This window comes from Meleagris gallopavo, chromosome 22 (genome assembly GCF_905368555.1).
Source record: "Meleagris gallopavo chromosome 22, MGAL_WU_HG_1.1, whole genome shotgun sequence".
Classification (NCBI taxonomy): domain Eukaryota; kingdom Metazoa; phylum Chordata; class Aves; order Galliformes; family Phasianidae; genus Meleagris; species Meleagris gallopavo.
In genome coordinates, this window is record NC_139425.1 from 9,059,743 (window position 1) to 9,081,935 (window position 22,193).

General features: G+C 45.3%; 1 protein-coding gene across 1 annotated transcript; it reads right to left on the bottom strand.

Annotated features, from left to right (window-relative positions):
- Positions 1-638: 638 nt before the first annotated feature.
- Positions 639-20,712, bottom strand: CHRNA4 (cholinergic receptor nicotinic alpha 4 subunit). The gene is made up of 6 exons (XM_003212038.5): positions 20,160-20,712; positions 18,823-18,974; positions 14,972-15,016; positions 14,771-14,880; positions 6,472-7,852; positions 639-1,222 (listed from the first exon to the last, which is right to left on the bottom strand). Exons 1-6 carry the CDS (start codon positions 20,218-20,220, stop codon positions 1,097-1,099), a joined length of 1,875 nt encoding a protein of 624 aa, XP_003212086.2. The 5' UTR covers positions 20,221-20,712; the 3' UTR covers positions 639-1,096.
- Between the last annotated feature and the right edge of the window lie 1,481 nt (positions 20,713-22,193).

The following is a 22,193-nucleotide window of genomic DNA, read 5'->3' on the forward strand; positions in this document are numbered from 1 at the left end:
TGCACTGACTGCAATGTGGGCTGCAGGGGGACGCCTGGGTTCTGAGTCACACAGCCATGCAGTCTCATGCAAAGGCTGTGTTTTTGGGCTGTATCTGCTGTTCCTCGTGCAGTTTGGTAAGCTGTTTGTAAGCCCTTCTGCCTGTGGAAGCAAACAGGGAGATGTGGCACTGAGTGCTGCTGTGCTTTTCCCAGCTGGCAGCCAGCAGTGGAAATGGGAGCTGTGCATTTCTAAGTGCCAAACAGAGGGGATGCTGAGCTGAATGGGCTATGAGAAAGCTGAGAAAAACAAGGCTGCTGAAGCACCAGTGAACAAGGTGATCTATTTGTGCGAGTTCAGCACCTGATGCTCATTAAGTAACTTCTTCCAGCCAATCAGGGAAATGGCAGGCATGGAGGGGAGACTTGCAGCATGGGAAAGAGCTGCAGAGGAAGATGCAAATCTCCCTTGCTTTGTCTGAGCCTCACTGAGAGATGATGTCCCTCATCTCCGTGACTTCTGAAGGGTCTTGGCCAAAGAAACCTCTGTCAATATGAAAACTACAAGCACTGTGTTTTGGTGGGCTAACGTTGCCAGTTGTCCCTAGTGAGACTGAGCTGCTTCCTTCAGCCCCTCCCATATGGTACAGACACATCCAGCACGGGTACCCCAAAGCTGGAACTTTATTTATAAAATGACTCATACAGGGGCAAGCAACCCCAATCCACTTCAGCTGGACAGGGCAAGGTTACACAGGCACACGGAGACCTCTGATGACGAGCGGAGCAAATTTGCTGGTTTGTATACGCAAAGCCTCTGCATGTGCTGCTTTAGGGGGCAAGCTCATGGCCTTACACTGCTGAGTATATGCCAGTGAATGGCACCATGCTATGTACAAACTTTAATGAGAACTTTTCCCCTAAAATAGATGGAGGACATGAAAATGGCTTGGCAAAATGATGTGACTTCAGAACGTGTTCCCAGTGTGCTGTGGAACAACTCATGCGCGGACACGCAGTGAATAATTCAAAGGGCCGGCTCCATTTCTCTGCTCATCTCCTTCCAGGTGAACTAAGACCCACAGGGCAGGATGTATTTCCTCATTCTGTAGCTGTGCTTAGATCATTCCTGCCAGCCACGGTGGGAGGAAGAGCCCAACGGTCCCCAGCAAACACACAATGATGAACATCCAGAGGAAGATCCGGTCAATGACCATCGCTACGTACTTCCAGTCTTCCTTCACCTGGCAACACAGAGATGTAAGGCCAGTTATTAATGCTTAATTGAGATTAAAATGCATGAAGACTATTTGTGCTTTATTCTAAATACAGTATTTTAAGTCCTTAAGTAGGGAGAAAGGGAAGGGTCTTGCTTACAAAAAGTGGTGGAGTACGATGGCAATTTTTACTCGTATTACTTGCATGGGAGACATCCCCAATCACAAACCCTGTCACAGCTCCCCAGGGATGATATGTCTGTGGATAATTAAGTGTGTATGCACACTCACGATCCCAGTTTCCATGAGCCACAGCTGTAACAGGGTGTGTAAATGAGACTGAGATTCAAGTTGAAGGGGGAAAGAAATTGCTTGTTTCTTTGTGCTGGTAAACAGACTTGTTTACAGATTAATGAAGCCGAATGCATTCTGTGAAGGGAATTACAGCTTTGGCTGAGTGAGCAGTGAAAACGAACCAGCAAATAAAAGAAGTGGTTTGCCTCATCCTGCTTTTTCTCCACTTTTGTCTTGCTGTGGGATGATTTTCCAGCAATTCCTCTCTGGGGAAGTCTAGTTCTTATTAGCACCATCAGGCAAGACCTGCTGTAAATGGCTATTTCATCAAGTAAAAAACCACATACATATGAAAACCTCTTTTATTACATTGCTGTTATTAATTTCTTTCCCAGGAAGAGGACTGATCAGATGGTGAAGCTTTATTTGATGCGGCTGCACCCATTATAATTCTCTACAATATACCACTTGATGATTAATAGCCCTGATGTCACCTTGCACTTCGGGCTGAAATCTGGCAGGCTGCCCTGATCCTTAGGGAAAACATCTTAGCAGGAGCTTGCTTCTGCCTCTTCTGTGCTCGTGACTGCAGCAAATCAGGAGCATGGAGTAGGAGGCAGCAAAGCTGAAGTTGTGCTTTGCTGGGGCTGCTTTCCCAGTGGGTGCAAACAGAGGATTTTATTATTCAACAGCCAGGTTAAAAAAATAAAATTAAATATTGGCTTTTGCTGAAGCTGCTTACTTTCTTGGAGGAAATGATCGATCTATCATTGGTGAGTAAAAGAAATAATAACACTTGAAATCAAACACTATTCTCTCGTATCAAGGATGAAGTCGCTGTGGATAGCCCCCTTTTGCCATGCAGGTTTTCTGATCTATTCATTATTTGTTGAGAGTTGGAGCGAGTCTCTGAAGCTTAGAATTCCTGGTGAGAAGGCCGCTTGCAAGCTCAGGATGACTGTATTTAGAGGTTTAGCATCTCATGAAGAGGCAATGTGTAAAGAAAAACTGAAATTCTCCATCTGATGTCAATCTGGAAAGGTTGATTGAGATAAATGCTTCCCCATTATGGCAATATAAGGGTTTGTTGAGTCTTTATGCTTAGGAGAAGTGAGTGGTAGACCACCTGAATGCAAGAAATGAATGAGATGAGTTTCTCCTGGAGAAAAGAAAGGGGGAATGGGAGAAGAGGAACAGCTTGAGAAGTTCAGCTGAAATTTCCTTCCAGACAAAATGGATTATTCATAAATAGTCAGCCCAACTTGAAAATGATGGCTGGGAGCACATTGGATGTTTGCAAAATCAATATCCAGCTTCAGAGCAAGAGCACAGAAGGGTGAAATCAGAAAATATTGAGAGAGAAGAGGAAAAAAAAGGGGGGGAGGAGGAGGAAAAGCAAATGGTTTGGGGTTTTGTTTTGTTTCCTGACTGCTCTGTAGCATTTCCCCATGATTGAAACTCTCCAGCATCTCACGTAGAGCACGATCCGCAGAGGCCTGTCTGACAGATCCATGCAGCATCTGCTGCCCCAACTTCTGAGCTGCGTCCTGATTAGTTTTTAAGAGGCTGACTCAAAACTCTTTTCGGAAAAGGATCAGGGGCTGCAAACAGCTGATTTGTGCACCCCCAAATTCCTGCACGGTCAGGGGCTCTCTGGCACTTCTCTGGTCCATCCCAGCAGCAGAACAGGGCATCAGCCCCAGGGCTGGGGTTGGAGGTGCCTTGGGGACCTCCAAGTGCCATCTGATGCTCAGGAGCCAGAGCCTGTCACACAGATTAGAGGAGTCCCGAGTGGTTTTATTGTACTTTGTTAAAAATAAACCAGTGAGATTATCCCATGTTCCCTCCCCCTCAGCTATTTTCTCTCTCCCATTTTATTTTTTAAGCTGTCTTCATGGGCTTCTTATTAGAGTAGCCCTGAGATGCACACTGTCACGAGGACAATGAAGCTTTGCAGAAGGTGCTGTCGGTGTCTCGTTATTTTGACTGGTGTGTGACGTGCAGCTCGTTTTACTTCTCAGCCTGTAATTAATTTCTAATGGCATTCCTATCATACACTGGGACAATTCAGTCTTGCATTTTCCCCAGTGTCTTGTTGTGCTGGTTTGGTCACAGATAAGTTTGTGTAGCAAACAACTGCCCTCTTGCATTTCCCATTTTCTCTTTGCTGAAGCACTTAATTAAATGAACTATTTAGTTTTAATTTAGAAACACTGCCCCTGTGGCAATGGTGCTTTAGAAAAATAAGGAAGTTTAAAAGAAGCTTTGTTCCCATCCTGCAAAGGTCCGTGGCTCAGAAAATATGACCTGAGAGGCAATAAGCTGTGTCCCAGGGGCTGCTGCTGCACAGAGCTGTCTGCTGATGGGTTTGGGGGAGGCTTCCACCCCTGGTAGAAATGCCACAGTTTGATTTTAAGATGAAAGCAAATTTCTGAGTACCAATATATTTTTTTCTGTAGTAAATTCTCATTTTATTAGATCAGCTCTGTTCCTTACAGTTATTTTCAATACCAGGAAGCCTGGTGCACTGACAGTCTCCACTCACTGCTGGATGTGCACGTGGTGTCTTTGCTCACCATGGAGGGCTGTTTAGACCCCAAATAATTCTTCCTTTTCTTCTGCTTTTAATGTTTAGTGTTCTAAATATATTCCTCTTTGGGATAATTGTTTCATTTCAAGAGGGAAACGCAGAGAGAGAAGAGTAGCAGAGAGTGGAAGAAGAAAGTTCATTTTGAACCATAGAACGGCCTGGGTTGAAAAGGACCACAATGATCATTGAGTTTCAATCCCCTGCTATGCGCAGGGTCGCCAACCACCAGACCAGGCTGCCCAGAGCCACATCCAGTTTGGCCTTGAATGCCTGCAGGGATGGGGCATCCACAACCTCCTTGGGCAACCTGTTCCAGTTCTTTCTTGAAGAAAGATGTGATGGATTGCGATGGATTAAGAAGAAACAACAGGTATTCGTTGACTCACTTCTTGTTGACATCAACAAGCTTAGCAGGGAGAGAATCAGTTGAAATAGGCATTATTGATGTAATATTTTTTTCATTTGCACCATGGGGAGATATGTGAGTTAAAATCAATTGACTTCCATGGGCTTATTCATGATTATTATTAGCTGGAGAGAGCAGAGTTTAATTCCCACAGTCTTAATGTGATGGTGAAATGTTTTAGCCCAGGAAAGAGAGCTGAGCTGTCAGCTAATGAAGGTGAGGGTTCACAGCCTTCTTTGTCACAGATTTGTTCTGCGACCTTGTACAGGTCAATTCATCTCTGTGCTTTGGCTGTCACTCCTCAAAATGAGGAATAAACAGCTGCTTCCTGAAAGGGATGTTGTGAAGTGAAATACATTAAAGAACAGAGGCCTCTAAAACTGTGGTACCAAAGAGCACATAAATGGACAGTAGCACTTAATCCTTTGTTGCTGCTGCTAAGTGCTCTGTGCTATGAAAAATGCAAATATACTCTTCAAGCCCAGGAAGTCTTGCCTAAAAGCACTATGACTTCCTTTGACTGTAAATCTGGTGACAATCGAACTGTAAGAACTGTCAGAAAGGTATCTTTGCTGACTGATACCTCTAAGAAAAACTAGATCCCGTTTTCTTTAGCAAGAAGCTTGTGTCTGTGACCATAATTAGCTGGCGTACTGTAACCATAGTATTGTAAGGGAAGAGCTATGAGATATAAAAGGATGTGGCATTTGTATGTGCATCACCATCTCCACTAAAAAAAAAAACCTTTCAGCCTCTACTTTCTCTCTCTATTTGTAGCCATCTTTACCCCTTCAGAGTAAGCAGTGTCTGTCTGTCAGTCTGTCCACCCACCTTCCCGCAGACTGAGCCAAGTGGTGCTCCACTGGAAGTCCACTAACGAGGAATGGCGTCACATATGGCTAAACATACCCTGCAGCATCCCCACACTACAGCACACTTCCCACAGCCACAGCCTATTTCAGGAATTTGCCTTCCCAGGCTCAGCAACCAGTCAGTGCTGAAGAGAAATCACAGTGCAAATTCCCTGTCCGTCAGAGGCTTCGCTATAAAGAGTTCTGCTGTGTTCCCACAAAGATGACTGCTTTTCTATTTTCTTTCACAATTGTAGCCCAGGAAGGGTCAAGATGCTTCCTGGCAGGATTCTGTTTCTGTGCTACCTCATTATAAAATAAAATTTTTGGCTTTTATCTGCAGAAAACTGAAGGCACAATTCAGAGCCATGATGTGATCCCTTGTGCAAAGAGCAGTGCTGCGAACTGCTGAACTACCAAAGCAGGGATGTTAGGGCAACGCTGGGGCAACCAACGTCAAAGTGCACTTGCTGATACTGTTCTCAGGAATGGGACAACAACAAATCACGCTGGCTCCTTCTCTGGCTGTTTCCCATACCAGGCAAAGGCAGAAACACTACTGCAAGGTGCCCTCTAACCTCAATTAAAATCACTTCCTTAGCTGCAATTAAAGGTGTTTTGAAATGGTTCAGTTTTGAAATACCAAAGAATTTCTCTTTTTTTCTAGCTATATTTTGATCCCCTAAGAAACAAAATAAATTAAGTACCCTTATGCCCACCCCAAAATTTGAAAAGAATTCAGGGGAAGATGACTGTTCTCTTCTACAACTGGTCCTACTTGACCAACAACTCCACTTTTCTGCTATAGAACCCTATTGTTTGAGAGCAGCCCTGAACATGCCCCGGTTGTGCCAGACCCTTGCCTGACAAGAACCCAGGGATAAGCTCTCTAGCTGTATCCAGGGTCATGGCATTGTGGGCATAAAGGGGACAGGTTGATGGTTGGATCAGACGATCCTAGTGAGCTCTTCCAAACTTAATGATTCTATAATTCTGTGATTCTATCCATAGTGCCAATGTGTCCAGGACCCACAATGATGAATACACTCTGATAGTCCTCACGTTTCTTTCAGAGAAAGAGGTTTCTTTCAGATTATTTTCAGCTTACCCAAGGAGGCCAAGTTCACATACTTACCGAGAAATCTGCATCTTCTGCTCGCAGGTGGTCTGCAATATAGTGGACCCCTTCCACTGCCAGCTTCAGGGCTGGGGACATCAGCACGAGGTGTTCTCCTTTGTTGCTGTGACTCTTGCTTCCTTGAGTCGGTGTGCCAGCTGCCTCTCCCTTTTTGCACTTACACTTGCACTGGTGGGGCTTGTGCTGGGGTTGCTCTTCATTGAGGTGGCAGCGCTGCGATGCTGGAGAGGCACTGGAGTGGCCATTGGTCTGGGAAGAGTCCTCCTGCAGGTAACAGTACTGGATGCTGCGGGACCTACAGCGGATGTTCCCTTCCTCTGTCTTATTGGGGCTGTACATCTGCTGAACACTGAGCGATCTGCCTTTGGAGATGGATGTGGTCTGGGTGTCACTCAGGGGGAGGCAGGAGGACTGCGGAGAGGAGCACGTCACCTGTGGGGGCTCAGGGTGCAGCATTGAGTACTGTCCAGAAGGGGATTTACACATAGGCTGGGGCTTGGCCGGCTCCTCAAGGTGGGCACAGAAGGATGATGTGGGTGAAGGTTCATTACTCTGGGGGCTGGGGGAGGATGAGGTAGTGAAGTTGGGCTCCATGTCGGCCTCGGACCAAAGCCTTGGTGAGTTGGTTATTTTGTGCATAGATTCGATAAGCTTCTTGCAATTGTCCTTCACTGTGGAGGGCCGCTTCATGAAGAGGAGACGTGGGACTATGTCAAGGAAGACCCTCCTCACCCAGTCAGGCATCGTGTGGGTACGTGGGGAACGGTGGTGCACGTTGAGCACAAAGACAGTGATGATGATAGACAAGGTGACAAATATCATGGTGAAGAGCAGATACTCTCCTATCAGGGGGATGACCAGGGAGGTAGAAGGGATGATCTCTGTGATGAGCAGCAGGAACACCGTGAGGGACAGCAGCACAGAGATGCACAAGGTTATCTTCTCTCCACACTCAGAGGGCAAGTAGAAGACCAGGACGGTCAGGCAGGAGATAAGCAGGCAGGGAATGATCAAATTGATTGTGTAGAACAGTGGCAGCCTCCGGATAATGAAAGAGTAAGTTATATCAGGGTAGATCTCTGTGCAGCATTCATATTTCTTGCTGTTGTAATTGCCCACAGCATTGATGATGACCCACTCCCCGCTTTCCCAGTAGTCCAGTTGGTCCACGTGGCTGTGCATGCTCACCAAGTCTATCTTAGCTTTGTCATATGTCCAAGAGCCAAATTTCATTTTACAGTTTTGCTGATCAAAGGGAAAGAAGGTAACATCGATGCTGCAGGAGCTTTTATAGATGGCAGGTGGCATCCATTTAATTCTCCCATCATAGAAGAGGTGGGCTTTGGTCAGGTGGGTGACTGCAAAGTCACCATCAGCGCTGGGGAGAAAGAGAAGATAAAAGAGACTGAAGTTCTTCGAAACTTATCTAATTACTAAAGAAATAGGATATTTACTGCTTGGCTTCCAAAGATGCACTCAGGGCACCTCAGAGATGCAAGATGTACACCATCCACCCTACCCAGATTTTGAACTCTATTGGCTTATGCAAGCACTGGATTTGAATGCAAATGTCAAACCTCAACACGTATGAGCCATGCCATGGAGCTAAACGCACACAAGATCCCCTGGAAGAGGAAAATGCCCTGGAAAGGGTTGATTTTGCTCTGCTTTAGAGAGGTAGGAAGAACCAGCCAGTGTGGCTCTGAGCTCTACAGAGTTGTGACAGCCACTGTAAGTGAACACTGTTGGGTAACCAGTCAGTCTCTTACACAAAAAACAGTTAGAACATCCTATTAATAGGAGTAATAACAGTTAGAGTCTTAATTTCCAAGTATGGGAATTATTTACAGTGTCTTTTACAGGGACTCTCAGTTGGGGGCTGTGTGCTGACATCAGATACTTAAATAACAACCCAGGATTTTCAATCAGAAAGCCTTATAAAGCTAATGTCTTTGGAAAGTCACAACCTGGACACCCGATACTTATTCTGTGGTGGTGAACTGGGCTTTTTAGTTAAATTCTTGCTTCAATAATGAAAAGTCTTTACACTTTGTGGCAAGTTTTGGAAAAGCTAAAGTTTCTTTCTAAGACAAGAAAGCTAAAAATACATACAAACCCAGACTGCTCTCCCCAAAGGATCAAGGCAAAAACACCTGTACCTTTCTCTCTAACACAAATGAATAAGAGCATTACCACTGTATCACGCATTTCTTTTCTTGACTTTTCTTTTTCATGTCTAATTTACACTCATGAACTTCTTTCTCTGGATGAAAACCATCTAGTTTTCTCCTGGGTTTTGTCTGTCCTGTGAAGCCAGATTGAGACATGAAACATGCAGAGCAAGTGATGCTCCAGCATTTGCTCTTCTTGGTGGTTTTCTTTCTAAATCTCAATAAGAATTTGGAATCCAATTCTGCATATAATGATACCTTAGAGGCCTGATTAAATTGTTCATTAATGGAACAATATGTTTATAATTGGACTGGTACTGCAGCAAAGAGATAATGAACATCCACCAGTGTTTCCTTTCTCAGGTAGAATGATGTGTAATTGGCTGGGCAAACAACACAGCTGTGGTTTTGCTATTTAATGCTGCTGCTAAATGGCATGAAACTCTCACACTAAGGGACAACAATTCTCATAGGTATTATTTTCACAGACAACAGTATTTCTTTCTCAAAACTGTCCTGTCTGGCAGTTTTGTCAACTTCCTATGCCTCCCTGCATGCATTTCCCTTCTGAAAGCGTAGATGCAACTAGAGTGATGCTGCATGCCTTGCACATCAATTATTTCAGTAACTGATCTGTTTCTTTGATTAGAAAGACATTTGAATTGCATGCCCAAGAAACCCAGCCTCAGCCCCGGTCCTCTCCAGCTCACACACTTACAGATAGCTGCAGCTTTATCTTCCAAGGCAGATGTTGATGCAGTGCCATGGCAGGCATGAATCCAACAGCAGAGTTGTTTCTTGCACCTGGGGGTTATCTAATGACTCTGAGGAGACTTAAAACATCCTGGCATCTTCCTGCTCTTCCCCCAGCAACCTAACAAGGCTATAAAGTAATTCTCGACTTTGGATGGGTTTTACAGCATGTACTTGAACTTCTCACTGCAGTTTAACATAGAGATGTCTGAGCAATTTTTAAGCAGGCTAAATTATCCTCGATACTGTGCGCAGATGGGATCTAAGCCAGTTATGTTGTGCAAAGATAGTATTAGCTGTTGCCTTAGCCCATTGTGCATATATATATATGTATATATTTGCCTATTTTCCCAGGTTTCCCACCCACACTGGACCCTCAAGCATATGCTCACTGACTTGGAAACCACGCTAGCTGGCATGCTGCCGATGTAGGGTGAAGCTGGAAAAAGGCTTTCATTCTGGGTAAGGCTTTCATTCTGCTCATCTTGACATGAGAAAAGAAGCAAAAAAGATCACCAGGCTGTTGACAGTCCTCAAAAAAAGCCTTTCTCCTGTCTTCTCCAAAGTGTCAAGCTGAGAAGATGGTTTGTAAATAAAGCCTGCAGTTATGAGATTGGGGAAAACTTTTCTCATGGAAAGCTTTCCTATGGGAGAATCCATTCTTGGTCAAGTTGTGCCAACAATCACTACGTAACACGATGGAGACCTTAGGCAGGCAGGGGGGGAAATCGGCAGGGAAAATCAGCAGTCCCTGCCTCACAGTGGTAGCACAATTTCACTTCATTGAGTCTCAACCACTGTGTTACGACAGTTGTGTTGAAAAACCATTTGGAAGCAGGAGCGAGTGAAAGGTAAATATCACAACGAGAAGTTGAGAATTAAGATAGACAGGCTCTCCTGATTGCTCCAACCTGACAGCTCTAAAAAATCTGTCAGTAATAAAGTGCCAGAGCTCTTATATTTTCATGTCAAACACAACTGTGCACACTAATAAAGACAGTTTCTCATTCCTTTTCTGATGGCAGTAGTGCTGCTGCATTCTGCAGCCTTTGATTCCTCAGTTCTAGGATGCAGGCAGTTCTTCTAAAACCTTATACATTCCTAAGGGTTAGAGGGTGGCATTGTTTCGCTGGCAGCCATCAACCGTGTTTCATTAAAAAGCTCTGCTGATGGAGAATTTTTTGCCCATTTCTGTTTTGCCTGCAGTTGGGGATGGATCATCTCACAAAATGGAATGTTTTCAGAATGCATGTAAATGAGGCGCACGCTTATTTTAATTTCTGATGATACCATTTAAATCCAAACACAGCTTTAAAAGCTTGAAAATTAGCTATACACATGTATGGATGTAGTTAGAATGCCCTCGTTTAAAGCATTTGTCACCCAGCAACAGGAACCAAGGCAAAATGGGGTTTGAGGAGCCCATTAAACAACCCACCCTGTGCCCTTTTCGTAGATATTAAAGAGATGCATCTGTATCGTTCAGATTAAAGCACTCTCCAAGGGCAAATCAAGTCATCTTTTGTTCAGTAATTACTTTGTATTACTGAAATGATCACCAGGAATTCAGAGGTTGAAAAGGACCTAAAAGGACCTCTGGAGATGATCTAGTGCAAATTCCTTGCTCAAAGCGGTCAGCTACAAGAGGGCAGTCAGGACCTTCTCCTGCTGGGTTTGGAGTACCTACAGGTTATTGGCAACTTGAGTACAAAACAGTTCTGTCGATGTAGAGTTTGGGCGTTGATTTCAGGTTCCATCCCAGCATTTGCTTACTTCAGATGTTGAGAAATCACGGGTAGCAGAAATCTCCAGAACTGCTCAGTAAAAGAAACATCTGTCTCAGATGTGGCTGTGCTGCACTGATGAAATAAGCACAGCTTTCTCAGAAGATTGCCACAGTACTGAGAATTTGGGCATTTTACTCTTTACTTTGCCAAGAATCCTCATCAGCACTACGAAGGTAAACTCTGTCCTGATGTTATGAAAAGGCCTCGAATGCTAACTCAGCTACAGCCCAGGAGAGAGTTCCCTCTTAGAGGTTTCCATCGGTTCTTGTAATACTCAAAAGCATCTGAAAAGATAATTCCTCCCTAAAAATATACTGCATTCCCAGAAGAATCAGGAAAGCTTAAATGTGAAGCAGCAGTTACAACTTAAAACTACAGTCTGGTGCAAAATGACAAGATCTGAGTATGCACACAGATGAAGAGAAATGTCAAGAATGTTTCCAACATTTTTAAGGTTAGACTAAGGCATCTTTTGGCATTTCTCTTCCAAACAGGTTTGGAATGACTCAGAAAACCAGTGTTATTCCGTAAGCTTCACTGGTTGCAAACATCATCATACAGTTCAAAAGAACAAGCCATTGTAGTATAGTTCAAAGAACTCTCTGCTTCCTCAAGATTTTCAAAAGCTGCCTGCCAGATGAACTTCTAATCCAGCCCAGCAATCCTTTGTGTCCAAATTATCACTGGGTGAATTTCCTCAAGATATGTCCTCCTCCTAATTACTGAAATTGTATTATTTGAATTCCCTTCAAGCATGAGGAATCTTTTATTCACTTTTTGTTACTAAAAGGCAGGGATTTCCTTTTGGAAGAGCCAACTCCAGAAAGCATTGAGAAAAAGTAAATTATGAAGTCAGAATGTTTCCAATAGCCTTTCCCCAGGTTTTACACTCAGCAGGGATGAGAAATGCTGCAATGCTATCTCAAACATCTAGTTCAAAGTTAGCCAGCAAAGCTCACATTTCAAGTCCTCTGCCCAACCATTAGTCTCAAGGTTCTTGCATTCCTCTTTAGCAACCGGACCAACTGGCTGCAAATTTTCTGTTCCGTGGAGTTTCAGCGATGCGCTGGATCCAAACCACACAACACAGCAGTGGAGCAGTGAAAACATTAAAATGCAGTCCTACAGGCTTATACCTTGATTAGACTGACAAAAATAATATGTATTTTTTTTCCACTTTAAATGCACAAAGGAAAACTAAAATGTGCAGAAACTCCATTCATGAATGGGAAAATAAGTCAATGCAGAGAATTAGATAATTCGCTTACAAATGATTTGGTGGCATCTGAAGAGCCTTTAGAGACTCATACAGAACAGCTGGCCTTCTTGGCAGAGAAGAGAAGCTTTGACAGTTCCCTATTAACTCATATTCCTCTGTTATACGTATGTTTTGTCATGTCTAGCAAAAACTATTTACAGAGTCTTAGAATTTATCTCATCAAGCCTGAAAACCCAACAACATATTCATTTCCCTGTAGAATATTAATTTGCTTTTAGATTCATTGTGAATGTTTATAACTACAAAGGTTCTTGAGGCCCAACCATCCAAGTTTACTCATTTAATTTGGGCCTCTGGAGTGGATAAATGGAAGTTTTGGACAATAATGAGCTTAGATATGAGAATAACTCACAACAAAGCATTACGTTTCCTTAATGATGTAAACTTGAAATCAATTTAAGTGTTACCATTTCTATACTCTCCTCAGGATGGAAACAGGAAAAGCCCTGTGTAATCTGCTGTCCTGAAAGTTTCTTTTCCAAAGGATATTCATCCCAAACAGAAACACCATAATTCCACCGGAGCATGTGCTAACCACTGAACAACTCGCATTAAAAAGCTCAAACAGTGCAAGGCCAACATGGCCACTCACCCTCTTCCATTAAGGTCCCTGCACACAATTCTCTTGGTGTTAGAGACCCAGAGTTATCAGTATGTAGTTTAAGTTCCCCCTAAACAATATGTATAAAGTATGAGAGGGAATCCTTATTTATATCACCCATGAGTATTCACTATCATTTCTAAACTTTCCTGAGACATTCCTAGCTGAAACATTCCAGAAAAGAAACATGCTGGAATTAAACAGTTGTTGAACTGTTGAGGAGAGACTCCTGCTGATGCCCCCTCATGCTGTGTGTTTTGCATTGCCTTGTCCTGCAATCCCTATAAATATCATGAAACTTCATTGTCAGAGTGGTGCAATTAAGATAATGAGTGCAGCTACAGATGGATTTAGTAAGAAATCAGATAGACAAGTGCAGCCAGGACAGACAGACAGCAGTCTACACAAGAACATGCCTGACACTATATGAAAGAGCATGGGCAAGTATAGAGATAAAGAGAGAATTAATGGAAAGCCACTGCTGACTGGCTAATGGTTGGCGCCTACAGGCATGTTTAATTCATGGCTAAAGTAACCAATTAAAAATGCATGATGGACTCATGATAACCATCAGGAGAATGCATGATTATGAACTATAAGTATGGGTAAAAGGAGAGCTTTGGTGGCTGGGTCAGACCTCATTGAGCCAAGCACTGAAGCAGGAAAATCTCCAAGTGTTGCAGCCCAGAAGAGGACAGGAAGGACATTTTGGAATAGCTGCTGTTATCAGACTGGGGCTGCTGAGGAGCTTTGCTACTGGCGTGACAGCAACACTCCATGCCACTGAGGATCAGGGATAAGCTAACGGGAAAGGTGACAATTTCAATAGTCTTCAAAGCTCACAATCCTCCAGAAATTTTTCCATAAGTCGTGTCTTTGAAAAACAAAACAAAATTATATCGAACTAGAACCAGGCAACTCTTCTTTAGAAATGAGCCTGGCTTCTATTTGGTGTGTTTTCTCTGAGTGCAAGCCACATACAAGGATGGATTTGTTTGATGCTTGCAGAAATATTTTCTCTGGAGCCTGTGTGGGGAGGGAGCATCCAAAGAGACCAGAGAGCTCTGGTACGACAAGCAAAGGAGAAAACAGCCTTGGCACTTGGGAACTCTGTCTATGAGTATCAACAGTCTCTGAAGAAAAGAAAGAAAAGCACCACCTACTCCCTGCCTGCAAGGTGTGCAAGTGAGAGAAAGCTTACAAGCTTTGGGGATCAGGAACAAATACCTATTTAGGAATAATTCTAGAATTGCATTGGGCTGGCCTGAAATTTGCAGTAAGTCTGACATTTTTTGGTTAATTTGCCTTATTTAAACCCATTCTTGGTAATGAGCTTCTCCAGTTGATGGTGATGAATGAGAAAGGAGAGCTCCTTGGTAAAATGATGCTGACAAGGGCTGAAAGATCCAGCTCAGATTAATTCCCCCTCCAACACGTGGCATCCCCCACATTACTCACTGCTAGAAAGCAATCATTAGGACAAAAAAAAAAAAAACAAAACAACCTGTGATGAGTGTTAGTCATGTCATTTAAGGCATGTCTGGGACAGATACTGTGAGAATCCAGGACAGATATTATAAGAATCTACACAGATCTCTAGGAAAGAGAACAAAATGAGGGACAATTGCAAGAAGCTCCTCGATGCTGTAGGAAGGGAAAGTTGGCAAGGATGTGTTTGCCTTCCAGACTCAGCATTCACACTCACTTATTATAGAGGACAATGTCTGGCCTCCAGATGAGCTCTGAGGGGATCCGGATGGATGTGACATTTTCATACTCCTGGGGGTCCCAGCGCAGCTTGTAGTCATGCCATTCCTGCCAAAAAGTAGGTGGTTACAGAACTGGGAGTTTTCAGATTGCAAAACTGAAATGCAACAGGGAAAAGCACATCTTTTGGTGCACCCACCTGCTTCACCCACACATTTGTGGTCATCATTTGGTTCTTCTCATCCTGAAATGCAAGATCAGATGTTGGTTACAGGAGCACATGAAGTGGCCCAAGGAGTAAATTAAATTAAATGTAACTTCATTGCACTTGATTTCTGTAATTACAAACCAATTCCGCAATAAATAAAAGTTTAACCTTGGAAATAAAAAGCAGATGTTTCCTTCATTCAGCATGGGACAGGGCACAGCTGTCTGATACCACACAACAGCTGAGCCTGCACCGAAGCAATCCTGCCAGCAGACTGGCTTGAATTTACTGGGATTTTCCTGGGTTCAGTCTCAGATGATGGGGACAGGTGGAAGGAAGCGCTCCTCAGCTCAGCTTTGTCCTGAGCACTGAGGGAAGGGACTGTTGTAAGTATATGCTCAGTCACACGTGTGCATGGCTTGCAATGCTCTGCTCTACAGCACATAGTATTTAGTATTTTCATGCAACGTTATCAGTGAGCACAGTTTTGGAAACATGAAGCTCAGTGGTATTTCTCTTTCTATAAAATAGATGAACTTTGAGCACCACGGAGTGACTTACTTGGACAAAACCAAGCTACTCTGATGACATGTAACCTTTAGGTCTAGTGCATACCCATGATGTTGACTGGCAGGCTTTCTCCCACCTCTAACTAGAAATAGCATGAGACAGCAGAACTACACGTATACCTTCAAATAGTGCTGAATTAATAGCAAAGTAGTATTACTAGTGGAATTAATTACTATTTGCCACTTGCCTTGCATGCAAGTTACCAGCCCTGTGTAAATCAGCAGGATGAATTATAGAGAGCTCGGAGCTTATTGGCGTGCTCGTTTCTTCTCCCTCTCTTTGGTCTGGCATCAAACCCCGCTTGGATGACAGGGCTCATTTGAAAACAAACTGCTCATCATTAACTTTGCACTTGTGCCAGTTCAGGATTAATTCTGAGCATTAAAAGCCAGAAGGCTGCACATGGCTGTGCCTCCCCACTCTCTGTGGCCACGGCATCAAGTGTAGCACTTGAGCAGAGAGACTTTCATCCAGGAGGTGGGCACCAGCAGCACGTGGAGGAAAAAGGAACACAAAGAACATTCAAATGAGTGACAAAGGAAAGGCAAAATCCAGCTGTTTCCTGGGGTGCAGATGGGACACCAGGATCGCCACTGGTGAGGCAATGGACTGGACCACTCTGCTGCTTTGTACTGGGGATTACAGCCTCACAGGTGCTACCATCTTCCCACGGAAATTCCTGCCTACTTTCTCCCTCCAGGCTATACCTGAGGGCTCTGCTGTCCTCCTGGCCCAAGTGAAGGACATCTCTTATCCAACAGGTTCCTCACAGCGGCAAGGCGATGCTGCCTGCCTGGCTCACTTCTTCCACACAGAGCAGAGCAGGGGATTCTGCAGCTAAGGTGCAGCTGCTCTGCCTGGTCTCTTTTCTCAAGGCGAACGCAGCACCATGCAGAGACATGGGTTTGGACTCCAAGCATGCCTCTCAGTGGCTGTTCCCAGACACACGCCTGATCCCCTGCCCTTCTTCCAGGCTCTGAAACACGCGGGTGAGCTGAGGACACGTGGCGATGTCAAGTTCCCCATTGATTTTTCTTTCCCTCCCAGCTTTTGTCAGCAGGAGCCAGGATTTGAATACGGCTCTGATTTCTCCTTCAGACTTCTTGTCGTTGGGAGCTGAACAACAGTCACACAGGGGGCTGCACAAGGACTGCCACTGCTGGGGAGAGGCAGACGAAGTACTGCAGCGGTGGCAGAGGTGACATCCACATCCCCTGACCCCAGCAGTGTGGGAAGGGATGAGACCCCTCCTCTTGCATCCCCCAGCACAGGGAGGCCAGCCAGTTGCACTTCTGACCACTAACATGACTTTGAAAAGATTAATTTTTCTTCAGGAACCTGGGAAGAGCTCTACAAGGCAGGTGCATCGATCCCACCCCTCCGTGGTTCTGCAGCTGCATAATGGAAATCTCTATCATGCCTCCACAGTCACTAATGTCTCATCTTTACTCTTATCAATTATTTAGATGAGAACTGAACAACTTCATCATGAGCAACTGCAAACAGCTCTGGATTGCACAGGCTGACAGAAAGAGAGAAGAATGGAGGATCACTGTTGTGCTGCAGAGCTGATGTTTCGTGCAACCCTCCTGCAACCGGTGTCTTCCACTTCCTCCTCTCACCCCGCCTTGGCTTCGTTTCCCTTGCATCTAAGGTCTGAAGCACTGCAATGAGGGCTTGTTGTGTTTTCCATCCACCTCTCACCCTTGCACTTGGCTGCCTGTTGTGTTTGGGCTGGTTCTCACAGCACTGTAGCAGCTTCCAGTGTTCTTTCTCTTGTAAAAATCTGTTTTTCCTCATGAAGCCACAACGCTGCGAGGCTCTATGAACCAGTGGAAACATTCAACCTGAATACTTAAGAATTCATTGAGGATGAAGGTCATAATGGCACACCATTGTGAAAGATACTTTGACCACATTAGTAGGAGCCCAGGTGGAGACCAGAATGGTTATCAGGAAAAATTTCTTTTCAGAATGTATGGTGGTGCAGTGGCACGGCTGCCCAGGGGGTGCCAGGATCATCATCCCTGGAGGTGTTTCAGAGCTGTGGCACCGAGGGATGTGGTCAGTGGGCATGGTGCTGTGGGTTGGAGTTGGACCTGGAGATCTTAGATTTTTTGAACCTTGATGACTCTACAATCATTTGGAAAGTCATTTAGAAAGAGACTTTGATCACCTCAGCAGGAGTCCAAGAGGAAGAGATGGACAGGCTCCAGCAGCACTGCATATAGCAAAGGCATGGAGGACTATTCCAGATTTCTGCTTATAGCTTCTGCTATTTCAGTTATTCATGGATGAGATCTTGATACTAAGAAATCTCAGCTTCTTCAAGAAAAGTTCTAGAAGTTTTTTCCCCTCCAATTTTCTAACCCTTATCTCAAAATATAAGATATAAAAGAGTCATCTGCTATGATCATCCTACACTAGCAACGTCTCCAATTTGCATCATACTCTGAATTATCACTCCCTTTTTCTTTGCCACAGAAAACAGCAAAAATTGATGGAGGGAGCTTCTGAAAGCATGGCAAGAGCTTGTTCAAGAGACATGCCTTGACATCAACACAGTGTCCTGGGAAGCACTGTGTGCAAATGGACTGAAAGAAGCACACAGGAGCAAGGTGTGCACAAGCCAGAACGTGTGTGTATGCTTTCCATCAGCCTATGGGGAATCACCTGTGTTTGTGACTGTAGGAAACACACTGCAAGAGGATAAGCCTTTAAATAGCAATTCAGTGTGTATCAGCCCAGAGTGCAAATCACTCTGTTCCACGCAGGCAGTTTGAACATGTAAGTTCTATCTGAGCAAACATGCAGGAATAATTTTCTCCTTAGTATCTGCACAGCTAACATGCTTCAAAACTTTCATTTGCAGGGAGCTCCTTAGGCCAGGATGTACCTACCTGTACAAACCACCGGTCTGATCAGCTCATGCAAATTAGCGCTAACGATTGTGGTTTAAACTATAATCAGCCACTTGTTTTTCCCTTAGCCAGGATGCTTTGGCACTCAAACCAGTTGCTCCACTGCTCTGCTGTAATCATTCCCACTGGCTTTTGGTGAGGAATTTGGGATTCTGGCTATAGTCAGTGAAGAATAAAGGATATGGTTTGGGGACCAGCTACTCATACAAGTCACAGCAGAGCTGTGTGGTGACTCTTTCCTACTGAGAGCAAAGGCTTCCCACCCTGACCCTGAATCAGCCTGCAAACCCCCCCGCTCACCAGGAGCATCCCCCCCAACCCTGTTAACCTTCATGGGCAGGGTGCACTTACAACATCGATGAGCTGGGCTATGGACAAGCCAAATCGGACCAGGACCACATCTGAAATGTTGGCGACAGGACGGGACCACTTGTTATAACCGGAGAAGAGTTTCTTCAGGAGACGTTCCTCCGCGTGGGCTCGCGTTTCCACGTGGCCGAAAGCTGTGGGCAGGGCAGGGTGAATTTGCTTTGCTGTGCACTGCAGCCCTGAGCCAAAGGGGGGGAGCAGAAGCCTTGCTGGGGGGACCCCAGGATGATCCCAAGCACGAACACAGCGGGGTAACGCCACCGTGGTGACATTCCTCCCTACCATCCCAGGCACTGATTGCTGTGTATTTCTTGCTCAGTTCACCTGTATAGAAACCGTAGGGCTTCTATTGAAGAACAGGATCGGTCTGCAGAAATCAGGGGCATCACTAAAACCATTTTAAAACCACTGCACAGGCCATTTTCGCCTGAATCTTTCATTTTTGTGGCCACTTCTTGGCAAGCTTCTAGCATAGGAGTCCGTGGGCAGGAATGGGGGATGCTAGGCAAAAAGAAAAGCAGCATTTTTAATTAAAAAAAAAAACTGCAGGGGGATTGGGGTCGTGTATTGGATTTGCACAGGAAAACTGGCATCAAATGCATCAGTTAAAAAAATAAAAACAGACAAATTCAGCTCTTCAAACTAAGCTTCATAGCAGCCCCTCAAAAACGACGGCAGAAGGAAGAGAAAGGGGGAGAGCTCAGGCTGGGTAACACGAGTGAGGTTTCTCTCAACAACGACTTCAGAAGTTGGATGCTGCGAAGAACAGCCCCGACCCCTGACGAAGCCGTCAGCGGTGCCCGTTGGTTTAATTAAAAACTAAATCCTCAGTTCTCTGGAGTTGCCTTGGGGCTGCATCCCAGCTCCCAGCGAGGGCAGTGGGAAGAGGCAGCGGGGGGCTCTCCCCTCGTCCCCCGTGGAATACGGCTCTTTCTTAGCCGCAGCCTGCCCTGGATTATACAAAAGGAAGCATTAGCAGAGCGCTGCCTGCCCTCTCCCGAACCACAGCCATCGCCCGGAGACACATTAACACACTTCACCCAGGGAGAAAAACCCAGCAAGAGGCTGAGCTCTGTGTATGTTCACTCCCCATGTCCCCTTCCCTGCTGTGCTTTAACCCTTTCCCCAGCTGTTCGGGCAAGGAGAAAAAAATAGAAGCAAAGCACTGAGCGATTTATTTAGGGGACCTGTAACAACGGGGCAGGGAGGTGTGGGAGTGGGGGAAATTCCTTGCAGAAAGGGATTGGTGTTCTCAGCATGGCTAAGGGAGAAAAGAGAGAAAGAACCGAGCAGGGGGAGAAGAGCCTTCTCAAACTTACCGGGGAAGATGCTGGCACACAGCAGGAGAAGGAGGTTTCCCTTAGACACGAGAAATCCCATCGTGGAGCAGAGCTCGGGCTTTAGTACGCAGCGTCTCCCGTCGGGGCAACTTTTCCTCTCCGAGTCTCCGGATCCTCCGGCTTCATTCCCCTCGGCTCCTTTCTCTCCCTCTTTTCAGGAGGGTATTTGATGATTTATATTCTTCCCATTCTTTCCCCGCTTCTCAGCTCTTCCCGCTAGGAAGATGCTCTTTCCCGGGGTACGGATGGACACTTGCGCTCACTCACGAGAGATACAGGAGAGCTGCAGAGAGCTCCGGTAGGGATGCAAGGGATGCACAGAACACCCAGCCTGCCTGCCTGCCCTGCTAGCTCCTCTCTCTGCGCCGGGGCTCTTTGGCTGCTCGATTTGTTCGCTGCTGCTGCCGCCCTTCCCCCAGCCCTCTGAGCAGCCTTCGCTGAGCTTTTTGCTGCTGGTGACCACCGACGCCGAGGAGCAGCGCTTGATGAAGCAGAGGGGGAGCACGGCGTGTTTGGGTATTTGCTGTAGTCAGACCTGCCCACCTCCAGCTGAGGAGGAGGGAATCAGTGCTCTCCAGCAAACAGGCTGCAGGCGAGGAAAACTTTGAGAGTGAGAGATAAAAGAGGAGGTCCAGAATCTGGCTGCATGCACCAATAAGCTGTGGGGCTGGGGTCATTTGGGAGCTTTATATAGCACCTGTACCCCAAATAGTTTTTAATTAACAGTAGCTGTTCGTTTAATCTTGCTCGAGTGCTTTTCAAAATTGCTCCTGTAGACTCAGGTAATTAGCCTGATAGGTATTTCTGGTCCAGGCGTGTAACTCTGCTGTCAAAGGTTATCGAGGTCAGTGAGCCTGTCCATGAAAACAGGGCTCAGCTGTGCTTGGTGCTGTACAAATGCATGGCAAAAACACAAATGTTAGGCTGCTCAGAGGCAACATGCAAATCAAAGGTGAGGCAGAGGCAGGAGCTTACCTGAACTTATCTATATCTGTGAATGCACCTTAAGTGCACCACAAATAGCCCTGCTGAAGTCGTGACAACTGTCTGTGAAGGAAAACTGTCAGCAACAAATTAGTGCTCAGCCCTTCATTGCGCAGCCCTGATTACTTGCACCTGAGGCACGAAGCAGAGCCCTCTCCATTTCATTCTAAAACCAGCTTTGATATTAACACAATTACTTCCATATGGGTAGTAAATGGATTCCGTTTTCAGGCAGGAGTAATTTTGTCAGCTGCAAAATTAATCAAAGTCTGTTCTAATAATACTAGCTACATATTTAATGTATAATAATTTCCCTACTCCTCAAGCATCTCAACTATCTTCCAATATAATAGATTGCTAGCAAAAAGTGGGAAGGATTAAAGCAACGAGAGCCTTTCAGGACGACAAAACCCCATCTTTTTTTTTTTCTTTTTTTTCTGCTGGATGCATCGACTCCTGTAGAGTTTGCTTTCCTTCCTTTTGGTGACCCGAGCATCTCTTTGCCACATCCAGGAGAGGGGCAGCAGATGGGCACCCACTCCTCACTGGGATAAGGACAGCATTGCCATATGCTGTACGCTGCCTGCAGCATGGCGTGTCTGCACAGCGGATTGCCAGGTGGCTGCGGGAGCTCCCCAGGGCTACAGATGGAATGAACCAGAGGGGTCAGCGTGCAGATTCCCAAATGCCTACGCAGAGAGAAGGAAAACCCATTCCCTTAAATCCTCTATGAAATCTCTTAAATGCTCTGTGAAATCTGGAGGGAAAGGGGATGTCACCTGAGCTTCCACACGCTGCTCCTCACCAGGTCAAGCACCATGCAGATTGTACCCAACAGTATTAAATGGTGAAAGCAGTGATAGAATAGTGGAACCATCCAAGTGGAAGAGACATCCAAGATCATCAAACTCAACCAGCAACAGGACCTACCAGCCCCGTCACTAAACAATATCCCTTGTCCTCATCTTCAGCCCCAGGTGAAGCACCAGAAATGACAAATCTTAACAATACACGAAGAGGTGTGGTGAG

Coding starts and splice junctions, on each gene's coding strand:
- CHRNA4 (XM_003212038.5), bottom strand. CDS start 20,220: ATGGGATTTCTCGTGTCTAAGGGAAACCTCCTTCTCCTGCTGTGTGCC. Junction 14,881..14,971: donor CAAATGTGTGGGTGAAGCAG/GTGGGTGCACCA, acceptor ACTTTTTGGCAG/GAATGGCATGACTACAAGCT. Junction 7,853..14,770: donor GACATTGTCCTCTATAATAA/GTGAGTGTGAAT, acceptor CTTTCTCCCCAG/CGCTGATGGTGACTTTGCAG.